The sequence below is a fragment of the Plectropomus leopardus genome, chromosome 20, assembly GCF_026936395.1.
Source record: "Plectropomus leopardus strain MGB_pleo_1.0 chromosome 20, ASM2693639v1, whole genome shotgun sequence".
Taxonomy (NCBI): domain Eukaryota; kingdom Metazoa; phylum Chordata; class Actinopteri; order Perciformes; family Serranidae; genus Plectropomus; species Plectropomus leopardus.
The window spans coordinates 28,188,278-28,214,850 of record NC_142195.1 but is presented as its reverse complement, the minus strand read 5'-3'; the positions used below and the strand labels follow the sequence as shown (position 1 = coordinate 28,214,850).

At 40.4% G+C, this 26,573-nt stretch overlaps 1 protein-coding gene across 2 annotated transcripts in view; it reads right to left on the bottom strand.

The window, feature by feature from the left end:
- ttc28 (tetratricopeptide repeat domain 28) overlaps positions 1–26,573 on the bottom strand; it is a 124,099-nt gene that overhangs the window by 53,817 nt on the left and 43,709 nt on the right. For both annotated transcript variants that reach the window (XM_042509420.2, XM_088070674.1), the window contains exon 3: positions 3,745–3,892. In XM_042509420.2, coding sequence (XP_042365354.2) covers positions 3,745–3,892 — 148 coding nt within the window. The remainder of the gene's footprint in view (positions 1–3,744; positions 3,893–26,573) is intronic.

Below are 26,573 nucleotides of genomic sequence, written 5' to 3'. Positions count from 1 at the left end.
CCTCCCACCGAGCGTCAGATCTGCACACTGAAGCTTTGTAGTTCAGGCCGAAGAAAAACACTTTATGCGATAGATCACAGATACTCAACCTGCTTTGCCGCAGGGCCACATGTGCAAAATGACAGGAGGCCAGGGGCCACTCACAGCGGCCCCGTACATGTTTCTGCGATCTCAGGACATTTCTAGGATTTTAGGACATTTCTAAGATTTTACAAAGTTTCTATGATTTTAGCACCTTTCTAGGAATTCATTACATGTCTAGGGATTTAATACTTGCCACGATTTTAGGACATTTGTCGGATTTTACGATGTTTCTAGGATTTTGGGACATTTCTAAGATTTCACGATGTTTCTATGGTTGAGCATGAAGATTTTAGGACATACAGTACCTAGGAATTTAGACCATTTCTAGGATTTTAGGACATTTTGAGGATTTTACAATGATTTTAGCACCTTTCTATTACATGTCTAGGAATTTAATACATTTCCAGGATGTTAGGACATTTCTAGGATTTTAGAACATTTGTCGGATTTTACGATTTTTCTAGGATTTTAGGACATTTCTAAGACTTTACAATGTTTCAAGGATCTTAGCACCTTTCCAGGACTTTATGACATATCTAGGAATTGAAATATGTTTATACATTTTTGGATTTCACAATTTTTCTAGAATTTTTTCTTGGACTTAACAACATTTCTAGGATTTTAAGATGTTTTTAGGATTTTAGCATCTTCCTAGGACTTCATTACATATCAAGGAATTTAACATGTTTCTAGGATTTTAGGACATTTCTATGATTTAAGGAAATTACCAAGGTTTTACAACATTTCACAGATTTTACGACATTTCTAGTATTTTAGTATGTTTCTAAGATTTGACAATGTTTCTAGGATTTTAGCACCTTTCTGACTTTATTGCACATCTAGGAATTTAACACATTTCTCGCATTTTAGGATGCGTCTAGATTTCAGGATGTTTCTAGGATTTCAGGACATTTCTAAAATGTAGTACATTTATAGGATTTTAGGACATTTCTAGATTTTTAGGACATTAAGGGCTCAGTTAGAGGGTGCAGAGGATCCTCCACTGGCACGTTTTTGGATAAACAAGCTATATTTTGGTGCTGTTTTATGCACCCTGGCACCTTATGTATTCTAAAAAGTACAAAAACAATTCCCAGCATGCAAACTGTGAATTAGAGAATGGTTGGGGGGCCACCCGACTCTCTATCGGGGCCACATTTGGCTACAGGCTGTAAGTTTAGTTTCACAGTTACAGCTGATCACAACATACTGTGATCAAACACCGAGAGCAAAGTCCTCGATGCTGTTTGTAAATGCTTCACTTCAACAAAGAGAGCAGCTCATTTGGTCAGTTACCGCCGGCCCTGTGCTCAATACATCTGCATTGCTCTACCTCAAAGGGAAATATTGTGAATACTCAAACTAGATCTGCTCTCCAGCGTGCGAGCAGATGCAAAATTCCACGTGCACAGACACTGAAGCTGCAGCCTGCCAAGCAGAAGGCTATTCCCAAGAAGCCTTGCTCTCATTCTGATACAGCTGAAGGGCAAAAACATAATCCTGTGCCAACACTCGCCTGCAAACCATTCTTGATTGTATGCGCTCTTGCTTCATCTCCTCATGCTGCAGAGACCTGCACATTAAAGTAGACTGTGAACTGTGGGGTGGATAGATCAATGACACACGAGAATCTACCTTGTAAATATTTCATCGTGAGCTCCACGAGGAGCAAATCCAAGCTAATAAACAAAGCTAACCCTTCGCTGCACTCTGCTCCTTACCATAAGCATGCTTAGAAGATTCTGGAATATGGAAATACATCTAATTTGAATTTGAATATTTGTACGTTTATGAGCACTTCTGCGTTTTAAGTATGTATAACAAATAGCAAACATTAAGTCCTGGGTGAATCAGAGCTGCTGCTGCTGGTAAACTAACGTCCTGACTCTTTGACCCGAACCAAACTCATTAATAACTCCTGATATTAGGACCCCATCTGCCCGCTGTTATCGATACCTCTTTTTTTCTAGGAAACGTGCCGTCTGCATTTAAAGAAGCTATAACAACATCCCTGACTAAAAACTTAACCTTGATCCTGATGTCCCAAACAATGAGAGAATAATGTAAAATACATGCAAACTCCACGGTGGTGGTCTTCTTGAATACGAACACTTTCTTCTGCGCATTGATACAGTTGGCGGGTGAAGTTCAGAAGAAGGAAAATAGTTCCTACGTGAAACTGCTCATATTAGTTACTTAAGCACATAAACGGCCCTGCAAAGTTGTAATTGCTAGTCGGAAATTAGGAAATTAACCCGAGCTGCCAAGTTGTGACGTTTGCGTGACGTTTCGGGGCAGCAGAAATGGCAGAAAGTATGGAAACAGCGTCAAGTAGTAGTAGTGGCAGTAGTAATACTGGTTGTAGTTGCAGCAGTAGCAATAGTAGTAGTAGCAGTAGAAATACTAGTTGTAGTAGTAGCAGAAGAAGTAGTAGTAGTTGTTATCGTCGTAGCAGTAGCAGTAGTCATAGATGTAGCAGTAGTAGTAGTAGCAGCAGGGGTAGTAGTAGTAACAGAAGTAATAGTAGTTGCCTGGCAGTAGTAGTAGTAGTAGTAGTAGTAGTAGTAGTTGTAATTGTAGCAGAAGAAGTAGCAGTAATAGAAGTAGTAGTTGTGAAGAAGTAGTGGTAGTAGTAGTAGTAGTAGCAGTAGTAGAAGAAGAAGTAGTAGTAACACCGGTAGTTGTTGTTGTAGGAATAGTAGTAGTAGCAGTAGTAACAGTAGTTGTAGTAGGAGCAGCAGAAGAAGTAGTAGTAGTAGTAGCTATCGTTGTAACAGTAGCAGTATTCATAGATGTAGCAGTAGTAGTAGTAGCAGTAGGGGTAGTAGTAGTAACAGAAGTAATAGTAGTTGCCTGGCAGAAGTAGTAGTTGTAGTAGTAGTAGTAGTAGTAGTAGTGGTAACAGTAGTTGTAGTCGTAGCAGTAGTAGTAGCAGCAGAAGAAGAAGAAGTAGTAGTAGTTGTTGGTATAGTTGTGACAGTAGCAGTAGTTGTAGTAGTAACAGAAGTAGTATTAGCAGTAGTAGTAGGACAGACAGACTACGGTCTGTCACTGCGAATACTTCCACCTCGTAGGTTTTCCCACAGAAACACCTGCAGTAACTTGTCCCTGAGGACTCCAATGAAGCGCTGTCTCATGGACGGTGCACCTGCACTCTGTCTCTGCGGATGAACGTATGAATGTGTCCGTCTCAGACACCAAACATCGTCCCGTCTTCACCTGGCTGTGGACACAGGTGCCCTCAGGATTCACGCAGCAGTGGATTCTTCAGAGTCCGATCTCCCTGAGACTCCTCCACGAACTCGCTGTTTTCAATTTCAACTCCTACACGTTTCTCTTTCTATTTCAGCTGACTCGCTTGTTTTATTTATTCCTACATCTTTTCTTCAGGCGTCTCTTTTCTGCCTCTTTGTCACGTCGAACGTGCATCCATTTCTCTGAGATCTGAATCATCAAGGGCTACTTTTTTATACCCAACACAACAAAGGAAAGTGGTAACTTGACAGTTTCCCCGGCGCATTACATCTCACTCTCCGCTCCTAAGACTCTCAGACGCAAGGTTACGGGGAGAATATTCGGAGAAATGAATCTGCCTGATGTTGTTGTGCAGAGAGACGAGACGCGGAAAAGAAGTCGGACTGCGTGTGAACTCGGCCGTACCTCTGAGGGGCGACTTCATGGCAGCCTCCACCATGCCGACCAGCAGCTGGAGACTCTTGGGGTCCTGGGCGAGGCCGGAGGCGAACGCTGCCAGGGCGTCGGCATGACGACCCAGGTACTGCAGGGCAACCCCCTGACGAAAGTAGGCCTGCAGGAATAAGAAAACAGAGACGTCAGCTGCTGAAGGGGTTAACAGAGGCTAACGTTTTTTAGCCACGTTTATGCAAAAAAGCTGCAAAAGCTGTATTTAACCCTTTGAAACCAGAGCAAATTGGTTTGATTTGTTTTCTAAAAAACTTGTTAAGAAGGCAATGAGCAGGAAAAGAAGAAATTACCCAAAAATTTGTAAGAAATTAATAAAAATGACAAGAAAATTACCTGAAAATGAGAAAAATAAATAGTCAGATAAATAAATACATTTTAATAATAAATAATAATAAAAGGAAAAAAAGGAAACAAGACGTGGAAAAAGTGCTATAATAATTTGGTAACATAATTTTAAATATATAATTGTGATGATAATGAATATAGTTTTTCCCTGGGTATTCTCTTTTTTTTAATTTTTCCTAGCTTTTTTCAAATCATTTTCTAAATCTATTAATGTTTTTGTGAAAAATTCTCATCAAGTTTTTTCCCTGTTTGAAAAAAAACAAAACAAAACAAAAAAACCCAATTTGCACAGGGTTTAAAGGTTTAATTACTTGAAAAATATGTCTGAAAGCAGCACAAGAAAAGTGATGCTGCTCCAGGTTTCAAAGCGTTAACAAAAAATTTGAGGTACTTGAATACTTTTTTATGCAACTTTATACCTCTACTCTCTACATCTCAGAGATTAAATATTGTTCTTTTTACTCCACTCAATTGTCTGACAGCTTTAGTTAACTGTAAATGTGAAAAACATGTATCTGCAGACATGTGAACTGTGAATATTTGTTATAAACCTGAGAATGAAGAGTTCCTTCGGCTAAATAAACTCTTCGACTGTGGAAAATGCATCGTCACAGAGCTGAAAATTGGGCTGTTTTTCTGACACCGTGCACATCGTTTACACACAAACAAACTCACACTCCATCAGGACTCCTCGTGCACTTCACAGCGACATTAGCGACAACGAATCCTGACATCAAATTCACCAGGAGGACACGCAAACACCGCGCTCCTCTCCTCTCACCGCAGACCAGACTGTAACTTAATTGTCCCGTCTACCTCTCTCCTCCACTTCTTCATTCTTCCCCCTTTTTTCGCTCTCATTTATCATCCTGCCCTCTCTCCTCCCGTTTAAACATAATCTGTCATGACGGCAAATGAATGAAGACAAAGAGGAGAGGAATTAGATTACATGGCAGCTCCTGTCCCGCCCTGACACTTTGTGCAGCCGCGCTGTCTTTGTCCCGTCCTCGTCTTCAGACGGCTTCATTGAAACGAACGGAGCCGCGGGGTCACGACTAATCCGACGCATTAAGCCTTCAGTCGGTGTGTTGGTGTCGGGAGCAGAATGTGAGCAGGACGCGGTGTCATTTCACTGGTGATTAACACAAAGTGGGATAAATGGTTGGTAATTACAGCCGGGGTCAAATCCCTTAAAACACTGAAATCAGTCATAATATAATCATCCTTATTTAGTGACCTCATGGCCTTTCGGCTCGTTTGCTGTTTTGTCTCTTAACCCTTTGAAACCTGGAGCATCATAACTTTTATTGTGCTGCTCTTAGAAACCTTTTAAAAGTATTTAAACCTTCAATTCCTAGATCAACGTCAGATTTCTTGTGCTGCATTTGGAAGTCTTTTTAGCATCTAAACCTCTTGAACCTGAGGAAATTGGTTTGATTTCTCTCAAAAACACGGGAAAAAAGATGCAAACTGCAAAAAAATAGTAAAAAGTGACAAAGAAATGATCTGTAAACTAGCTTGATGAGGATTATCAGATATTAACCAAAAAAATAAGAAAAATTGTTGCACTTTTTGTTACACAAAATTAATTTTCAGGTAATTTTCTTGTACTTTTTAATAACTTCTTGCTAATTTTTGGGTCATTTCTTCTTATTTCGTCAAATTTTGATGGCTGGACAGAAGCCCAGGTGTCAAAATATGAAGAGTGGGGCTGAGATCAAGTCAAAACCAAACATATCATCCTTTTTAAATCTGTACAGTGTATTTTAGACTTTTTAGACAAAATGTATGCCACATGCATGAACACAGGCAAAAATATTTAAAAAATGAAGATTAAAAAGCGTGTAAAATGCATCAAACAGTCGTTTCCATACTGCTTTTTATCATATATGCAGCATCACATAACACATAACTACATATCAATTTGACAGGAAGAAAACCTTTCAAAGCAGAAAAATCAATAAAAAATGGCTCAAATAAAAGGACAGCGGCTGTGTTTTAGCTCCTGTCACCGATGCCAAGAGTCCATGCTGAGCAGAGAGAGACAGCAGCCCGATCTCTGACCCCGGTCCAGGCTGGAGAGGAGGGACGTGCTGGACGGGGACGAGGAGCCGGGCTGGTAGCCGCGGTGACATATGGACACCCCACCTGTCTGCCTACCTCTGCTTAGCACTGCCTCCCAAATCTGTCGCCGTCACACCGATTTGGCTGCTGTACGGAGGATGCAGTTTTCTCATTTTAGCAGTTATATATTTAAAATTATCCCTATTGTGATATTGATTCCAACCATTTCGTCGAGTCCTGTCACACCACATTTTGGTGACTTAATGGCCTCTTCTGCTCAATAGCTCAAATTATGTGGGGCAGCTTTGTGTGCACAGTGTCAGCTTTAGGTATCAGAAAATGTAATAACTTGATGGCCATGATATTACACTGCAAAATATTGTGCTTCATCTACATGAGACAATGAAAGCAACTTTTTGCATAAGATTTTTGTGTAGATCAAGCAAGACTGGGCTTTTTGTGATCCACGTTATCTTTTGTATGTAAGAAATACATTTTTCAAGTAAAGTCTGCTCAATTTACCACTAAATTTTAATTGACTTTTCTTGAAAAATTAAGTTGACTTTCCTTGGAAAATTGACTTAAATTTACTCTAAAAATAAGTTGACTTTATGTATTTATTTCCTCTATCTATTGTTATTTATTTACATTTACTTGAAAAATTAAGCTAATTTTCCTTTTTTATTTTATTTTACAGATGACAGTTCATAATAATAATAATAATAATAATAATAAAACATGCATGCATAAAAGACAAAATAAACAAATTAAAGAAAAAAAGTATAATATATTTTTTCTTTCATATTAAATGCATTCTTACATACAAAGACCAGTCTTACTTGATCTACATAAAAGCTCTTATGCAAAAAGTACTCAATTTTTTGTTTTGTTTTTAGTAGATCAAGCAGAGTATTATTTTTTATCAGTGCATGTCCTATTCTCGACGTCTTTTGATTGAGGAGGATAATTTCCGTCCAATGAGGGTGATTTTACCAGAGGAGGAGAAGTTATAATCATAGCAAGCTGGCCATTATCTCTGCATGACTGCGTGAATATGCAGCACAATAGGTAACGCTGAGTGTGTGTGTGTGTGTGTGTGTGTGTGTGTGTGTGTGTGTGTGTGTGTGTGTGTGTGTCAGAGCTTCACCCCCATCAAGGGTGTAAACAAGCCAGAACCAGACAGAAAGTGACAGCAGGAAGAGTCTGCCTCCACCAGCAGCAGCACCTCCTCCAGCCTCCTGCTCACACACATCCTGCCTATTAGCTCAGTCTGGCTACGCTGCCCGCTAAGCTCATACAGGGGGTAACAATCCAGACAGTCTCACTCACACTCACACACACACATGCACACACACACACACACTCTGTCTCGTTTTTTTGTTTTTTTTTCGTCTGTCTCTCAGCAGTCCTTCTGGAGCATCTCAGAAAAATCTTGTCAGATTAGAGAGTCTCTCCTCCGCTCGTCTCTGGCTCATCTGGTTTGCAGGTATTTCACACTGATTCCCAATCGAGCGCTTAGACAGCCTCTCCACCGTCAGCTGACAGGTCTGTGTCAGCTGAAGTGGAGCGATCGATAAAAGGGACAAGGCGAGTCCTGGCGGTGTGTGTGGGAGCAGTACAGTGCTCATAAGTGTGTGTATTTATTGATGCATCGCCTTTCTGCGTTTGTATATAAACGCTCTTTGGTTAATGCTCACAGGGAAAACTAAAGATCCACTTTAACCCCTTTTAACCTGAGCAGTTTAAAAATAAATAAACAGGGCGAAGACAACAAGCAACTTAACAAGACATGGCCAAAAAATGTGCAAAAAAATATTTTAAAAAGGTGCAAGTATATAACCTGAAAATGATAATGAAAAAACAACAAAACAACCTAAAAAAGTGCTGAAAAAAAAAATTAAAAATAATAATAATTTAAAAATTAATAAATAATAATTTAAATATATATATATTCATTCATTTTATATGTTTTATTTTTTTCTGTGACACAACTTAAATATAAAATAGTTGCAATAATAGATATAGTTGTTTGGACATTTTCCTTATTGGAGCGGATAATTTTCTAGTATTTGGTGTTTTGCCGATTATTATAAAACTCAACCGACACCAGGAAAGGCAGTCTGCAATACGTGCAAAGTGTCGGCATGGGAGGAACTTTTACTTTGTAAACTTCAGAGAGATTTTTTATTTATTCATTTTTTAATTTAAATTTTCACTGAACTTTATTTTAAAAAAAGTTGCTGTGAACTTGCTGTATATGATGTTGAAAGTTTCAGTTTTGATTAAACATGAAACATTTGCAAACAAAGTTTTGTGTTGGAGTCTGTTATATTCTAAATTCTAAATTTGGACAGAAATATTTTAATTTTTATTGTAAATGCATATTTGTCCCAAATATCAGTCTCATTAATTACTTATAATCAGTATTGACCCTGAAAAAACAACATTGGTCAACCTTTAGTTTAGATATTTCACTAAAAAATACAAATATCAACCTCCTGATGCTGCTATAAAGAAAAGTCAGAAAATCACCAAACTCAGTAGCATTCGTCCTCTGGGGACCATGAACATCTGCACAAAATTTCATGACAATCCGTCCAACAATTGTTGAGATATTTCAGTCTGAATTAAAGTGGCGAAACCAACAAACCAGCTGAAAATGATGTGGAGTGTGTGTTCGAGCAGAGTGTGTATTAACGCGACGCAACGGCAAACAAAATGAAGGCGAGCGTGAGAGAAACAGCGAGAGAGGTGCTATATGCTGGAGTGTCAGAGCAAAGGATGCGCACCGGATGAACAGATGCTTCAATTACTGCTCGTAACTCACATTAATCGAGAACAGATGGCGACACAAGTGGCGGGAAAGAGAGAGGATCACACAAACCAGACATGATAGAGATTGATGTCTCTGCAAATCAGACAATCTGCCTCAAAACACACCGAACCTTCGCTCTCATCTCGTCTCCACACAAAGTGGATTGAAGCTCATTTTTTCCCGCCGGCGTTTCTCGTGACTGAGCAGATTTAACTGCGTGCAGAGGATGTGGAGGAGAAAGACGTGGCCTTGAGCTAGAGCTTTTTTTTTTTTTTTTTTACACACCTCACTGCCTCAAACCACCTCGAATTTTCTCGACAGACAAACAATAAACACCTTAAACTACAATTTACAAAAGGATTTCTACGCCCAAAGCATCACACAGTTCTGCCAAGATTTGGTTAAAATTCTCTAAATTTTTATTAAAGGTTAACTCTGTTTTGTCAGAGTTTGGGTCTTTCGTGTATTTCTGTCATTTTGCCACTGTGGTTTTGAAGTATCTAAACTAGGGGTCGACCGTTTTTCTGGGGTGATACCAATACCGATTATTAGTAGTTAACGATATTTGGAGCCGATATGCATTTACAGTGAAAATGAAAATATTTCTGTCAAAATGTAGACTAAGGAATATAACAAACTTCAATACAAAACTTTGTTTGAATGCAAATGTTTAATCAAAAACTTTTAACATCATAAACAGCAAGTGGCCAGAAACTTTTCTATAAAGTCAATGAATAAATAAAAAAAGCTCCCTGAGGTTTTACAAAGTAAAACTTCCTCTCATGCTGACACTTCCTTTGCACTTTTTAATTAATACATTTTATTGTTTATCGTTAAAACAAAATGCCAATACAGATGATTGGCAAAAATCCAAATATTGGCCACGATAATCGATAATCTGTCGACCCCTGCTGTGGAGCACATCTGTGTAGTTGTCAGACTCCTGCTGGAGCTGGCTGACGCTACACTGTGATTGGTCAGTCTGCGTTTGAGGGGTTTGAAGGATCAGTTTTGATGTTAGTGAACGTGGTGAGTGGAAAGTTGCCATAAGCAACAGAAACGTCAGCAAAAAGTACACAAACAGACTTTAACCCTCTGGTGCCGTCCTCAGAGTGAAACAAGGTAAAAAAGTATCTCTGAAGAACTGAAGAACAGCACCGAAGTGTTGCAGATGTCACTTTGCCATCACTAAAAAACAAGAGGCTCTATTTTGCTCCACTTATCCCGCAGTAGGTGATATAATGACATGCTGTGTGAGTTGTGGGCTGTAAACCTCAGAGGGTGAGATCATTATTTAAGAGCCCGAGAGGGTCTGAGGGAGTCATTAAAAACTGCAATCTGTATTTGTGAGGATGCCTCTTTGTAGAACTGAACGCACCTTATTACCGGGGTGAAGTATGATCAAACCCCGTGAATTTAAACCAGCAGCAGTGTGCACTTACTCACAGTCTAGGAATTAACAGCCCTCTCATCTCGCAGGGCGGCGGGACTCAAACAGGTTCTTCTAATAGACTAGTCAGCCTGTAAAGCATTGTGGCGGAGAAACGACGCCGCTGAGCCAGCATCTTCACAGAAAACTGGAAACACGCACATAATTTCACACAAATAAGAAACAAACACCCACTGAGGCCATTTGAACCTGCGAAAACTAAGTCAATATGTAGAGTGGGTGTTAAGAATGGGAGGTAACCGATTCTGTACACACACACACACACACACACACACACACACACACACACACACACACACGTTTTACTTATTTGTGCAAACATGCAACACAACAATGTAAAATAACTCAACTGCAAGTAAAAGTCATTAATTCAAATGACGTGCAGAGTCAAGTCGGGGAATTAACTCAAACATGTGCTTAGTGACATCTTCACTACATATCAAACAAAAAAAGACACTTGTATTAAGTGTCTGCTATCAGAGCCTTACGGTGCAGAGTCTGTCCCCCTCTGTCCCTCTGCCTGCATGTCCACAGCTGCTGCACCAAAGAGCAGCGTGAAATCAAGAGCGTTCACTCGGTAGCAAAATCTGGGGACCAAAACATCCAAGCACAACGACTACCAAAAAAATAAATCAATGAAATAAAAGACTGAGATGCTTCCAGCTGATGATTTGAAACTTTCAAGGGGCAGCCCTAAATAATGCAGAATTCACACAGTAATTTAAATTTAACAATTCAACAAGTTTAGGAGACAAATGTTTCTGAGAACTGTCAATACTCATAGACATCAAAGGGGGTCACTAGCCAAAAGTTTGGGAACCAGCAGTCAAACTGTACCAATCAATGTCTTTATTGGGAATGATTCAATGACTAATTAAGCTCATGTTATTAAAGTAAAATCAGAAGTAACAATTTGTCAGATAAAAGTAAGTTTCCCTCTGAAATGTAGTGAAATAGAAGCGAAGAAGTAGCATAAAAAGGAAATACTAAGTAGGTTAAAACTGCAACCACCCCTAATCATTCACACACACACACACACACACACACACACACACACACACACACACACACACACACACACACACACACACACACCAACTGTTCTGTGGTTAATCTGCATGAATATTTATCACAGTTTCACTGGGACACTAGCTCAGTTGCAATAATTGAGTTGGAGTGGCCATAACCAGTGTTTCCACTGGGACCAATAAAGATGTTACACGACCAGCTGTGGGCTCTCGCTCACACAGACCTGCTGAGGCGCTGTGATGGCGCCGCAGCTCCGTGGACCGCGGTGTGTTAAAATCTCTGCAACAGCTGTAAAGGCGGAGGTGCGTCCAGGCTTTAAATTTCATAAAAAGGTGTTTTGCTTGACACAAGAACCTCGTCCATCGTGGACGGACATGAGTGCGTCTCCTCTGTGTGGATGTTAGCGTGTGTGAGTGCATGTACATGTGCACGACCATATGCAGGGTCATCAGTGACGCCCCTGGTCATCATATGCTGAGAGGCCACCAAATTTATCTGGAGCCAACAGCTCAGGCGTCACCGTCTGTCGGATCAGAGCCGAGCTGAGTCTCAACATCAACCAACTACACGGCTCATTAACCGCGTTCAGCGGACACAACTGGGCTGTACTGCGCCACAGTACTGTATTATTAGTACTTGTACTTTAAATGTAAGTAATTACAAAACAGCTGTTAGGGTGTAATTTGAAAAAATATGGAAACTAAGCCTTAATTTCCTATTTCCATTTAAGAGGTGGAAGAAGCATAAAGATATTTTACCTGAGCAATACAGTTGTGTAGAAATACACTGTTACAAGTAAAAATCCTGCATTTAAAATTCAAAAGTAAGTGGACTTTCGTCGACCAAACCTCCGCTCTCCCTGCTGAGCCACAGCTGCCTCCAAAAAAGTATTAGCACCAAATAGATCTCGGCGATATGGCTTCAAAGTAATATTGTGGTATTTTAAGGCAACATCGCGATACACAATATATCTCTCGATTTTTTAAAATGTTCTCTAAACTGATGTTAACTGCTAAAACACAAAATTACTGGAAAAAAACCCAAATTCACAGTAGTAATAGTCAGTTGTTTGTGGGATCCATCTACCTCCCCTCCTTTCCACCAACCCAATTACCAAACTCGTGCTCGTTACATTACGTGGTTACGAGCGGCGTTCTTACCGGACGCTGTCCTTCAGCGTGTCATGCGCACGTGATTGGTCATGTTTGGCCGCATTCTCAAGTGACGCCACCCATGCAGGTGCTGAAATGAATAGTTCTTAAAATGCATCGCGATGCGGACAATTCTGCACCGATGCAGCGGCAGCACATAATCGATGATAGCAAAGCTTGTTGATTTTCCGGCTGCGGCTGGACAATAAAGTTCAACAGTTCGAGAGAACATCCTGGTAGCAACCGGCGCCGTATGGTAGCAATGTCGCAATTTAACCCTAACCTTAACTCTAACCCTAACCCTTAATATCGAAAATTGAGAATGCAATGCACGGTGATGCATCATGGTATCAAACTGAATTGTTGACAACATAATCAAACTGAATCCTGAGACCAGTGAAGAAGCACAGCGCGTCATCACGTTTCTGTTGGACGAAGAGGGTGGCTTTTGGCGTCTTGCTCGTACACCAAAAAACACTAACAGAGCTGTGCTATTTGTTCAGAGTGAGAACAGGCTGAGGCATCACGCCATCCACCTATGTTACTCAAGATCTGTTGATAAAATGTGCATGAAATGTACAAAAGCAACGTATTAACGTTCTGCGGAGGTATACGATGCCAACATTTTCTCTTGGCGACTGGTGACCTGACATGTCAATAAAAATAGTTTAATGAGTATCAAAGCAGCTGCTGGTCACGCAAACATCCTTTTCTATTTCGGTCAGGGCCACGGGATCAAAGTTAGCTGTACTGATGATGTGTTTAAGTGTAAGTCAACACAAAGTGGAGAACATTTCTCCGTCTCCCTTTGAAATGTGATGTCCGGAGGTCAATAATAAGGGCCCGGCTCACACATCTCTCTCTTTTTACCTCCTCTCAGAGAGCGCGGACCCTCACTTCACTGCAGCTGCTCACACACCTGATCCTCCGCTTCAAACCTCCACTCTGCGTCAGCTTCTAGTAAACACGATTTCAATCTCCAGCACGTGACCGCGAGTATTACTCCGCTCAGAGCGCGCCTTATCGCGCTGAAAGTCGGTGTGGATAACCCGAGTGGGACGTCACCTCGCACATCTAACCTTGGCTGAATTACTCTGAACCGAGAGCTCTAAATTAAAGAAAGCATTTTCTCTGTCACACACACACACACACACACACACACAAACACACAAGTGATCCTAGTTAACCTCGACACACGAGGTTTATTCCCCGGGTGACCAAAAGCAATTCCCTTTTTCTTCTCTCGCTCTGCTTTATCTGTACACGCAGACCCTGAGTCACTCCCTCGACCTTTTCATGTATCCGCCGCCATCTTTGGACCAATCTCTCTGTACAACACACACATAAACACACACACACACACACACACACACACACACACACGCTACAGCACTTACAGGAAAAATATGCATAAGAGGGAGTGTGAGGGGGGAGGACAAGTGGCCTTCTGATCCTGTTAACAGCGGTACAGCGGAGGGGTTGGGTTCCCTTACGCTGGGTAATTAGACTGTCACTCAGCCGGCCGCCGCTGCAGTTTGTGTGTGCGCGCGTGCTCGTGCGGCGCTTGATTGCCTCCGTGACCTTTGACCCGGAGAGAGCACATATACCTGCTGGGGAGGAGAGTAAGAGGTCAGTGTGAGGAGCGAACCGAACAGAGCGGTGGGGCCGATTCAGAGGGCGAATGATTAGAGAAATAAAGGTTTAAAGAAAGTGATACTCTGTGCTGAGCAGGCTGACAACAGCCCCGTTTACGTTACAGATTTGCGCCAAACGTCAGTGATGTTTTCGGTATTTCGATAAAACGCAATTGAGAGATGACTGCGTTTCCATTGAGTGATATTACGCGACTTCTCTCGGCATGTTACGCGACTTTCCTCTGGTGATAAAATTATAATAACCACGGCGATGGATGCCCAAAATATTGGCAGCTTTATTTTATTGCAGCCGCTCAATAAAGCCGAGCTAATATCGCCGTAATTTCTTTGTCTTGTATCAGTTAAAAAAGATCTCGGTCTCTTCCTCCGTCCACACATACCCAGTCATGTTTCGGAGAATGTCGTGTGACTTTGTTGTACATTTTTTTCTTCCTCTTTGGGTTTAACGGCGATTTGCATCCATAAAGTCGCATTACTGCCACCCGGTGTTGCAGATCATTTGAGCCATAAAAGGGAAAAAAGTGTTTCCATTGCAGTTTTGTGAAATATGGCTTTTTTGAATTGTACTAATGTGGGCGGGGCCGCAGCAAAACATATTTTATCCGCCTAAAAAATATCTTTCTTGTAAAAATATGACTTTACTCTCGTGAAATTACTATTTTTCTTGTAAAATTACATCTTTATTCTTGTAATACAACTTGATTCTTGTAATATTACGACTTTATTCTCATAAAATTAAACTTTTTTCTCATAACATTAAGACTTAATTCTCAAAGTTTTTTCCTCAAAGTGGCACTATAACTCGTGCAAACCAAAGTATAAACTAAATAAATAATAAATAAATGACCTGATGATGGGGCTGAAGCTCTTCTACGGTGTCTCATTACAAAGTTACCCTGCCAGCTACCTGCCTGGCATGAATACTGCAGCGTTTTTCGGCTGCTTGTGTACACGAGGATCGCTCTCATAATGTTATCGTATGAACATGGATTTTTTAAAAAACTCACAGAAAAGATTTTTCCGTTTGTAGTCGGGCTGTTCGTGTCTAAACTTGGCTTTAGTCACAGAGAACATTTGAAATTCTTAAACTTCGCTTTTATTTTCTGTCATTAACGATCATATTTAATGGCAGCTGTCAGAGACAATACGGACTGCAAGAAATATTTTTTTCACTCTCCCTGAAAATAGAGAGAGAAATAATTTTGATTAACATTTTGACCTAAATACTTTAAAATCCTTTTATAGCCTCTTTCCCAAGGTTTCCTTCACTTTGTCTGCTTTCACATCTCGTGTCCTTCTCCTTTTCTACTTTTTTAAACACCTCAAATGCCTAAACTGAAAGCAGGGTCGGCGCCCTCCTCCTCTCCCGGTGCTGCACCGTCTTAATTAGAGCCAAATCATCCAGGGAGAGAGGAGGAGAGGTGGAGGACAGGAGGAGCGAGAGAGACGGCGGGCAGAGCCCAGACCTGTGATTACTCTGAGGGGGGGAGACGCCACGCATGGTGCAGCTCCCGCTCCCTGAATCAGGGCAAGGAGAGAGCACACTGCTAATGATTCCCTACAAAGCTAATTAGAGCCTCTCTGTTTCACATCCAGCCTCACAGGTTGGGATCATTCATGGAGGAATCGCAGAGAGCAGTCGCTCATCGCGCTGCCTTTTGCTCGTTCGGTTTTCAGAGTCCTCGTGTAGCAGATAAACAGATTTTCCGTGATCCCAGCGTGAGCGTTTACACATGTGTACCTATTTTTTCTCTCCGGTGTAACAGATTCATTGACAGCTCTTTTCTGCAGCCTGACTAATCCACTAAATGGATTATCAGTTTATAGTACAGCAGATGTTAGCGGAGGAGGAAGAGCCGTACTGTACAGCACAGAGATGCAGAAATACACACTTTCAGTTTATACTGACCTTTCTGTAAACCCTGAAAAACAAGGATCGTCCAATCATAGCTCAGCAACCACAACGAGGCTGCAGTAAGAGACTCTCTGTACTTACAGGTTTTTGAGGTGGTGCAGTTTTCAGTTATAATGTTTACATGATGTTAGAAAAAGTCAAATTATTGTGTTAGTCCGACTAAAACTGGACTTTTAAAATACAATATTGAATTTCTCAAAATCAGAAAAACACAAACAGATGATTCGATTTGGAAGTCGAGCTGTTCCATCAGGGTCAACAGATTATCGGCCTGGCCGATTATTGAGGCCGATATTTGGCATTTTAAAGATTATCTGTATCTGCGTTTTATTGTAATGATTGCAGATGCTGACAACCTGTGGCTGCAACCTGAAAAAGAGCCGGGCAGAAGATGTTAAATATTTATTCAACCTGACACATTGTTATATCCGGTGTCGCCTTCTGACTTTTATTTTTCATGAGCTACTTGATCAAAGTTCTGGCGGTCCTGAGTCAGACATATTTAACGGATAAGCCTTGAATATTGATATGACGTACATGAAAGTTTAAACAGGATATGCTCCAGAAATTGACGTCATGTGATCAGACAGATAATGTCTCTTGCATGGGCAAAAATGCAATTTGATTTTAAATTGATAGGAACCTACAACTACCACAATGCATTGCGCCACAATGGACCAATAAACACACCCATCAGTGGGTGACAAAATGCAAACACCTTCCTATGAAATAATGGCAAAAAAATGGGAAAAAAAAATCAAAGTAAACCCTTTGAAACCTGAGAAAATTGCTCTAATTTCTTTCCAAAAAATAACAAGACATGGCCCAAAACTTAGGAGTTAAAAAGCCAAAAAAAACCCCCCAAAAAACTAACAAGAGGGTGACTTTTAAAGAGTGGTGAAATTAAAGAAATATATATGTCTTCATTTTAGATATTTTTGTAACAAATTTCATATACAAAAAAAACATTATTAATTTATTATTCATAATTAGTATTTTTAATAACCTTCCCCTCTTTTTTTAAAACCAAAATTTTACTTTTTTTTTTTTTTTAAATTTCTGAAACATTTCTTGCCAATGCCTTTTTTTGCCTATGGCTATAAAACAAGTCAGACCAATTTGCTGATCTCTTAAAGGGTCACTTAGCTCATACAAGGCGTCTGAACACAGCACAAGGAAAATAAAGAAATATTGTACAATTTCTAAGTGATATGAAGTTCTTTAGATTATTTCGAAAACATAAAATATAGTAAATTACCTGTCTAATCCAGTAAATTCAGTGTCCTCTAAAACATCTAAACAGAATAAAAATGAATTAAAATCATCAGACTTCTGCTTTCAGAAATCCATTATGAATTTTGAAAATATCCTTAATAAACCCCAAAACCACAGCGTTAATGTCCAAACTGGCCAAGAAAGTACTGTCTATATATGCGATTATGAAAAGTATGCAAACTACCTATATATGCAAGTTATTATCCGGCAGTTTCTTACTGCTGGAGACCCATACTTTACATCTATAACGTAAAAATCAACATTTCTAGTTGACTTAAGTGGCAAGGAGACTGCATGGGGGTCTGTGGGGATTGACCCGGTTTTGGAGCCAGCCTCAAGTGGACATTAGAGGAACTGCGTTTCTGACATTTCCACATTGGTTTCATTTTTCAGCCCTGGAGGTTGCTGAAGCAACCCAGCATGACAAATTAGGAGATGGAAAGAACAGAAGAGCATACACTGAGAAAAAAAATGAAAAGGAGATGCACTCCAGTCTTTTCTCCTCATAAAAGCTCCATTATTCCACCGGAGATCACTCAGGTGTGGCTGCGCAGACGCTGAAGACACTGCCGCCGCTACCGCCGCTGCTGTCACACAAAATAATTATTAATGAAAGCCGTCCCAGGGGTCAATTAATTTTCAGAGTTAGTACAGCTCCTTTTCTCCTCTCTGCCTGCGTGCTTCCTATATGTGCTCTGCCGCCTGCTCCTTTTATTCTTTCATTAACGCTCGGGGCTCATCAGTAAGCATGGCCCACTTTAGGCTCAATTTAGACGAGCTGCTTCTATATGAGCCAGCCGGTGAATTGTGATGTCACGCCCATTGTCTGCCAATTACAATTCAATTTAGCAGAAGAAACGCTCTGGAATGTGATTATAGGCGATAGATGGTGTGTGTGTGTGTGTGTGTGTGTGTGTGTGTGTGTGTGTGTGTGTGTGTGTGTGTGTGTGTGTGGGTGTGTGTGTGTGTGTGTGTGTGGGTGTGTGTGTGTGTGTGTGTGTATGAGTGAACACTCATTGTGTGAAGAGATTTGTGATGTTTTCCACCTTTCACTCAGCACTTTCATATTCTGAAGTGGCTTCCAGTTCTTCCCCCTCCTTCTCCTCCCAGTTCTCCGGAGACTTTTCCACAGTCAGTTGGCTTAGCTTTTTCAGACAGCGTGACATTTGCACCTCCCCACTGCCTCGCTAAGCCGAGGCGATGAATACAGCAGGCAGCGACACACACGCACACACACACACACACACACACTAGCTGCAGGACTGGAGGAGCAGAGTCTGATAATACGTATTGGAAACCTGTCTGTGGTTTTTTTGAGTATGTCATGTTTTCAACAGCTTTTTATCTGCATTATTTACACACTGCCTCTGTCGCTTCACTCACTGCGACTCAAACAGATAAGGAGGAATTTTGGATTCACAAACACTGGATGTTACATTTATATCTCAGAAGAACTAATTCACAACACAAAATATCATTCCACCACAGTTAAAAATGTCAAATCTGGTGGTTATTGCATTTCTTTTGTGACTTTAAGGTCTTGAAAACTTATTTCCTGAGTCAGATTTGCAATATAAGATAAGATAGTATATGATAAGTATTTATTGATCCCTAGAAGGGAAATTTGTAGATGTAGCTACACAAATATACAAATAAATAAAGATAAATAAAACATAATAAATAACATGAGGTACAATTTAAAAAAACTACAATAAAGTGCTGAATATTCGTATTTAACTGCCAAATATAATGAGTTGGGTGCAGCCGTTGTCTCCATAAACAGTTAAAAGTAATGCATGAAAAGTTAAAAATGGGAATGGACAGTTAACCCTTTAAAACCCGGAGGAACGTCACTTTTCTTGTGCTGCTTTCAGGCGCCTTTCACAAGTTTTTAACCCTTTGCAAATGAAGAACATTGGTGTGATTTGTTCTCATTACTGTCTTGCTGTGTTTTTTTGGAGAAATCAAGCCAGCTTGCTTAGGTTTCAAAGGGTTAAAAATAACATTTTAAAGGCCCCAGTCCAAAGCTACAATTGTCAAATCACAATATCTCGCTCTGTTTTCTAAAGTTTTCCATCTGGTCATTTTTACTTCATCAGATGCATGAAACTAGATGGTAACCCTCATCTGTAATAATAAAATCAAAAATGTGCTTTCAAAAAGTTATGTTTCAGATACCGAAAGACCAACTTAGTGTGGATCGAGGGCTAAAACACATAAATATATATAAATAAAATAAAAATGCAGGTCCCAACAGTCCCAAGCATACAGTTACACAGAAACAGAGTGAATTAGTGTCCAGCACTGTTGGGTCAGCTCCACTGAGACCTGAAGCAGGTATGATCGCCTCACTATAAATAGGTCCAGCTACCACACACACACACACACACACACACACACACACACACACACACACACACACACACCACTCTGTTATTCCCATCACAGAGCAGTTATTTCTCCTTTAGCACAGTGACTTTCCCCTCTCACTCTATCAGGTAACACAGACCTTGAATGTGGGCTAATCTCCAGGATTTCTCCAGGATCACAAGACCAGTTCTTGTGTGTACATTCTGTATGTCATCACTACAGTCCACTTATATTATTCTTTATATTTATCTAAATGTAAAAGCAGTCGGAAAGTCTTGTATTTGCCAGACGAACAGAAGTCCAGACAGTCTGAGAAGGGGTGAAATAGAGGTGTATGGTTGTGTTTGAGAGGCAAAAGTTAAAGGAACTCTGGCATCTACCAACTCTGTTATGGTGATTTTGGATATTAACAATGTCTGAGACTAGGATAAGAAAGCAAAAGTGACTTTAAGAAGTGGCACAATCGTAGAAGAAGTCAACGATAAGAAGAGTGTGTGCAAATAGCCGTTTTAGGTGGCGCCAACTGAGGTTAAGACGCAGTCGTGCGAGTTGAAAATGTTTCAAGTCGAGCGAGTAATTTGTGTTTATCCCGGGTCTTTAACTTCATAGACTCTCAGAAAGGAGAAGAAAGTGGAGAGACTGGAGTATAATAACAGGAAAAACTGGAGTTCCTGTTGAGGTTTGAGATCCACGAGAGTTCACACACAGACACACGTGTTGCTATACCGCTAACATCTGCACCGTTGGTGCACTGGCTGTCCGGGCCAAGTTAAAACAGACTTCATAAGAGTGGTAAAATTTATAAAAATGAAACAGGTAACATGAGGCTGTAAAGATTAAACCAAGTGATTGTGCCAAATTTGAGGAAATTCCCTCCAGGTGGTCTTAAAATATCAAATTCATTAAAATCAGATGCATAAGGTCACTATTATGAGTTTATCGTTGAGTCAGAGCGGATGTTTGTGCCAAATTTGAAGAAATTCCCTCAAAGTCTCACTGAAAAACAGCATTGCTTTAGCTAGAATAACACGAATTCTACATCATAGTGATCTTGACTTCTGACCACCAAAATCGTATCAGTCTATTGCTGAATCCAAGTGGACGTTTGTGCCAAAATTAAGGAATTCCCTGGAGTTGGTCTTTAGATATCACGTTCAAGAGAATGAGAGACAAGGTCACAGTGATCTTGACCTACGACCACTAAAATTGAATCCATGAATTCATCATTGAATTCAAGTGGACATTTGTGGCAAATTTGAGTAACAGATTGACCTTTGACCACTAAAGTTGTATCAGTTCATTGCAGAGTCCAATTGGACGTTTGTGCCAAATTTGATTTTGAAATTTGATGAATGAAGATATTTCCTCAATGTGTCATGTTGACCAGAATAAAACATAGGCTAGGTCTCAGAAACCTTGACTTTTGACCACATAAATCTTATCAGTTGATTGTTGTGGATGTTTGTGCCAAATTTGAAGAAATTCCTTCAAGATGGTCACAGAATCAAACACAGGCTAGGTCATAGTGACCATGATCTTTGGCCACTAAAATCTGTGTCAGAGTGGACGTTTTTGCCAAATTTGAAGAAATTTCCTGGAGGCGTTTTTAAGACGTCTTGTTCATAAGAATGGCCTGAACAGACAACTCAAAAAACCTATCACTGGTACAGAGACGTAACAATTGAGAATAACTACTCGGCTGACAAACACAGTCATTTCCCTTAAAGATAATTTCCCGCAAACGTGAATACCAGAGTGGGAGTGTCTCGTGGTACAAACAGGGCAGCAAACAGCCAAACAACATGTACTGCACACAGTGTGAACTAGGCAGGAGGCTGTAAGTGTTACACTGACACAATAATGACTGCAGCTTATCTTTCACTGCAGTGCCACACAGCTCATTTAAATAAAACATTTCCCTCTTCCCCCCAACTGCTTCAATCCCATTTGTTTCTGCACAAAGTACACACAAAGCTCTGCACACATACCTGGACGCATACAAGCATTTCCCACCTGATGCTGTTAGGGGACACGAGCCTCGCTCTGCCAATGTTACAGCACAGGTACAAGAGTTATTCAGCGTGAAAGGTACACAATGATTTGTTGGCTGGTGACGGAACAAAACAAAACCCTAAAAATCCCCCAAAATCCTAGCAATGTCCTAAAGTCTAAGAAATTCCCTAAAATCCTGGAAACATCCTAAAATCCTAGAAACATGTATGGGTCTGCTGTGACTGCCCCCTGGCCTCCTGTCAATTTGCAAAAGTGTCCCCCAGCAAAGCAGCCTGAGTGTCCCTGCTCCAGAATAATCCTCTTAGACATCAGACTGGATGCCATCAAGCTTTTATAGCGGGAGATTACAAACTTTGAACTGCCGAAATAAAAAAATCTGCAGCACAGAAAAATCTGAAAGCCCTGAATAAGTGTTTTTCCTTTAATGAAAGAGCCCTCTTTGGCAAAAAACGCCCAGCGGAGTCACATTTTAGACACATTCTCAGATAAAGTGAGTCATTACAGACAGATGAGGTGAGACCGGGCTGATGTTACTGCACATCTGTTCCGGTTCAGTGGGTGTAAAGTGCAGCAGAAGAGCTGCACGCAGAGAGACTGTGTGCTGATGTGTGCCAGTGATATCTCAGTCAGTCGAAGGGTTACGGACAAATTTAATGACAAAAGGCGAGAAAACACACCGCGCACAGGAGGAGGAGGCGTAGTAGAAGTGGTGGTGGAGGTTATGTGACAGAGTGCAGTCAGGCATGCTCCTCCTCTTGTGTATATTTCTGCTTACATGAAAGAAAAACTGTTGTACTCGTGCTGCTCCTCTCCAGAGAGCGGTTAAAAGATGATGGGAGGAGCAGCTAAAACGAGAAGGGAAAGAAAGGGAATAACATCATCTGAGGGAAAGATTAGTAAGAGACAGTATCTCTGCGAACAGACGTGGCGATAGCTGGGAAATAAACGGAGAAGTTAAAAAAAAATGTCCCGGGGATATTGGAGGCGTGCAGCTCTGTCAACATGACGAGCTGCTGGTGGAGCGGCGTCCTCAGCCTGCAGACGCTCTGCTCTGGTCAGCTCTGAGGGAATTCCTTTATGCAAAACCATTTTCTGTCTCTAAAACTCAAAGACGGAAAGTGAAGACACAAGGACGCCTCTATTCATCAAGTTTAAGCCACACTCTCCTACGCTCAATAGGCGTCCATTAAGACTCCTGAAAGACTATTTTCACTGGTGTGCACGTTTGTGTCTCTGATATGTCGTGAATATTAAGAGTTAAGGCCCTGATCTGAATACTGATAACTCCTCGTGTCTTTATTTTTGAGTTACAACCTTGTGTAATTCCGAAGCTTTAATTACACGCAGCACAAAGACTATTAAAGATAACTTTTTTTTTTTTTTTAAACCAATCATGTCTGCTTCATCTTTTCAAACCTTTCGAGGTTGAGGTAGAAAATGTGCTGGTTAATGTAAAAGCAAAGCAAAAGGATTTAACCCTTTGATCTCAAACTGCTTTTGCAGAAATGTTTAAGATCTTTAAGCAAACTGGTGAAACTATACTGTTGTGCTATACAGCATTATACAGCCAATTTTAAAAACAGCAATTGCTCACTGAAACACAACTGGTTGTGATATTTGTTGCTCGAGAACAGTGGACAGTGAACCGATATACGTCGCCGCTGTAGACACCTAAATATGGTATGTATAAAACATGCAAATGTAACATATTTGTGGTTTGCAAAGACGTATAATGGCAAAATTTTCCTGTAATGAATGGGCTGGAAAAACCATTTTGTTTGTGGGTTTGTTTTGTTTACATGTCCGCATGTTTTCAACGTGCTGTTAATGTCTGTAAAAGATGGAAAGAAGAAAGATCATTTTCAAGCATTTTGTCAATCCTGTGGTTTTTCTTTTGCTTATTTTCTTGTTTTTGCATCCAGCCAGCATTCCCATAATGTTTTGTGTGATGTAAACAAGCCATGACTGACTTTATTAATCATATATCAGATGTGACTGATCCACATTAAATCCTGTTTCATTGTCAACATATCCATAAAAGTCCTTGTTTCTGGTATCAGTTACGTTAGATAATTCATTATTTTATTTAGGAGCAGTCCTCCTTCCACACAGTGAGATATCAAGACTTTAAATTGCATCAATGGGAGCTCTGGTACTCGGTATTGGCAGATGATTTTGGGAGTATTGGGGGAGAAAGAGTCAGATCAGTGCATCCCTTTATAGACGGAGCGTGATGTTGCCATGGATTCAGTGAGTTAGCTGCAGGCTGAAACATCTTAGTACTTTTTCCCCCTAATGCTGTTAACATTTTGGCAAAACTGCAACTTAAAAGCAAGCAATTTAGTCTTGATTGATGTTGGGGGCCACTTTTGAAAAACGACAGGAGGCCAGGGGCCAGACGCAGCAGCTCAATACATGTTTCTAGGATTTTAGTACATTTCCAGGATTTTAGGATGCTTGCTAGATTTTAGTATGGTTCTAGGATTTAGGACACTTTTAGGATTTTAGCACGTTTCTAGGATTTTAGGATGCTTCCAGGATATTCAGAAGTTTCTTGAATTTTAGGACATTTGTAGGATTTTAGCACATTTCTAAGATTTTAGGACGGTTATTGGATTTTAGGACATTTCTGAGATTTTGGCACGTTTGTAGGATTTTAGGGTGTTTCTCTGATTTTAGGATGTTTGTAGGATTTTTGTAAGATTTTAAGACGTTTCTAGGATGTTAGGACATTTCCGATTCTAGACGTTTCTAGGATTGTAGCATGTTTCTAGGACTTTAGGACATTTCTAGTTTATCAAGACATTTCTCTGATTTTAGTACATTTCAAGGATTTTAGGACTTTTTTTGATTTAAGGACATTTCTAGGATATAAGAACACTTCTAGTATTTAAGGAGATTTCCAGTATTTTACAATGTTCCTAGCACTTTTAGACATTAGGGGTTTAGCTAGGACCTCTGTCGGAGGGTGTGGTTGATCCTTTTTTGATAAACAAGCTCTATGTTTCTGCTGTTTTATGCACTCTGGCACCTTATGTATAATAAAAGTACAAAAACAATGCCCAGTGTGAATCACTTTAGTTTTATTGTGAATTAGAAAATGATTCAAGGGCCACCCAGCATCCATAAATTGAGTATCACTGCTTTAGTTTAAATGGTTATATGGGTTTATGGGCACGCCTTAAAGCAAACTGCCTCTAACTGAAGGAGGAAATCCTGTTAAAATCATGACGTACCAATGATGGAATCAAATAGCACCTCTGTTTTCTTCAGAGTTTTCTCTGAGCTTTCATCATCACACGCTGCAGCACATCATAACACTCAAACACTGCTTTCAGATTCGATTGCCTGCAGTGAATCTTTCCACCAGATTATAGAAGAATGTGGTGATTATTCGGTGGACACATTCAAACAATATGTCTGACTGAGCCCTCGTGCAAAGAGGGGCTTTAGTTGGAGGGCTAAGTCTTAAATCAGAGGCAGGAGTGTAGCTTTAAGCAGCTTAGCTGCATTGTAAGTAAACACATTACACCCAGTGTATTGCCAATCCAACCGAGCAGAACAGAATATAAAATTTCATGAACTCCTGCCGGGAAAAGAGCAATGCCTCAGAGAGCGAGAGACACAGAAACTTCTCATTTCATAGACGGGAAACAAAAAAACAAGCGAGTCCCTGAAACCAGCGTGAGCTCACAGTTCCAGGGGAGTTACACCGACTGTCAACAATGAAACTAATATCTAACACACCTCTGGATAAGCTCCACACACACAAACACACACACACACATAAGTTACACCTATGATAAAACTTAAATCTCACTTTAGTCAGCGCACTTCAAACTTAACTCCCACGCAACAGAAAACTTCCTCACCCATTCTTGTCTCCTCGAAACTACACTAATAAACTAACAATATTAAAAAATATGTTTTAAGAGATACGTAAATTGCTGGCAGGATGTAGATGGATGTAGATTATGTACATGTGTACAATGTGTTATTCGAAGTTTTTGTACTGCACACAAAGATGGGGGTCGAGATGGATGATGGGCGTGCAAAGTGCAAAGAGAAAGGCGAAGGAATAGCCAAGGACTGTGTGTAAAGCATGGATGTATAAAGAGACCTGGATACAGCGCTGAGGGTGTACTCTGGGTACAGATGGAGCAGCAGAACACCAGGCGCAGTACTAGCAAAATTTAAATGTGCACTGTGCTGGGTCAGAAAGTTTGCATTCATTCACCTCTGCAGCAGCTGCTCCTCTCATCCATCGATCTCATCGACGGTATATAAAGATGCACGACGTGCGGTATAGGTCATAAAGCCCGCCCCTCATTGTTAGTGAATGGACGTAGGCCAAAATAAAAACTTTAAGTACACGCCTTACACGTTTTTACAGCTGTGACAGCCAATCCGTGCACGTGTTTTGGCGGGAAATTCCCCACTGTGAATTTTGTCACTGCTCAGATTTGGGCACTCAGTGACATCACTCTCACATTAAATTTACCTGACTGATCAATTATTTAAATAAAAATATTGATTAGTGCAGTTTTAGAGAAAAAAATTCTACTGAACTTATTTGAACAGTTTCTGTGCTCTAACATGCACACGCTGAAATAAATCGCCTCCTTAAATAGTATTCATAGACGTATATTCACATTGTTTTAAGACAATATGGGTCAAGGAGGGACAAATAGCCATAAATCAG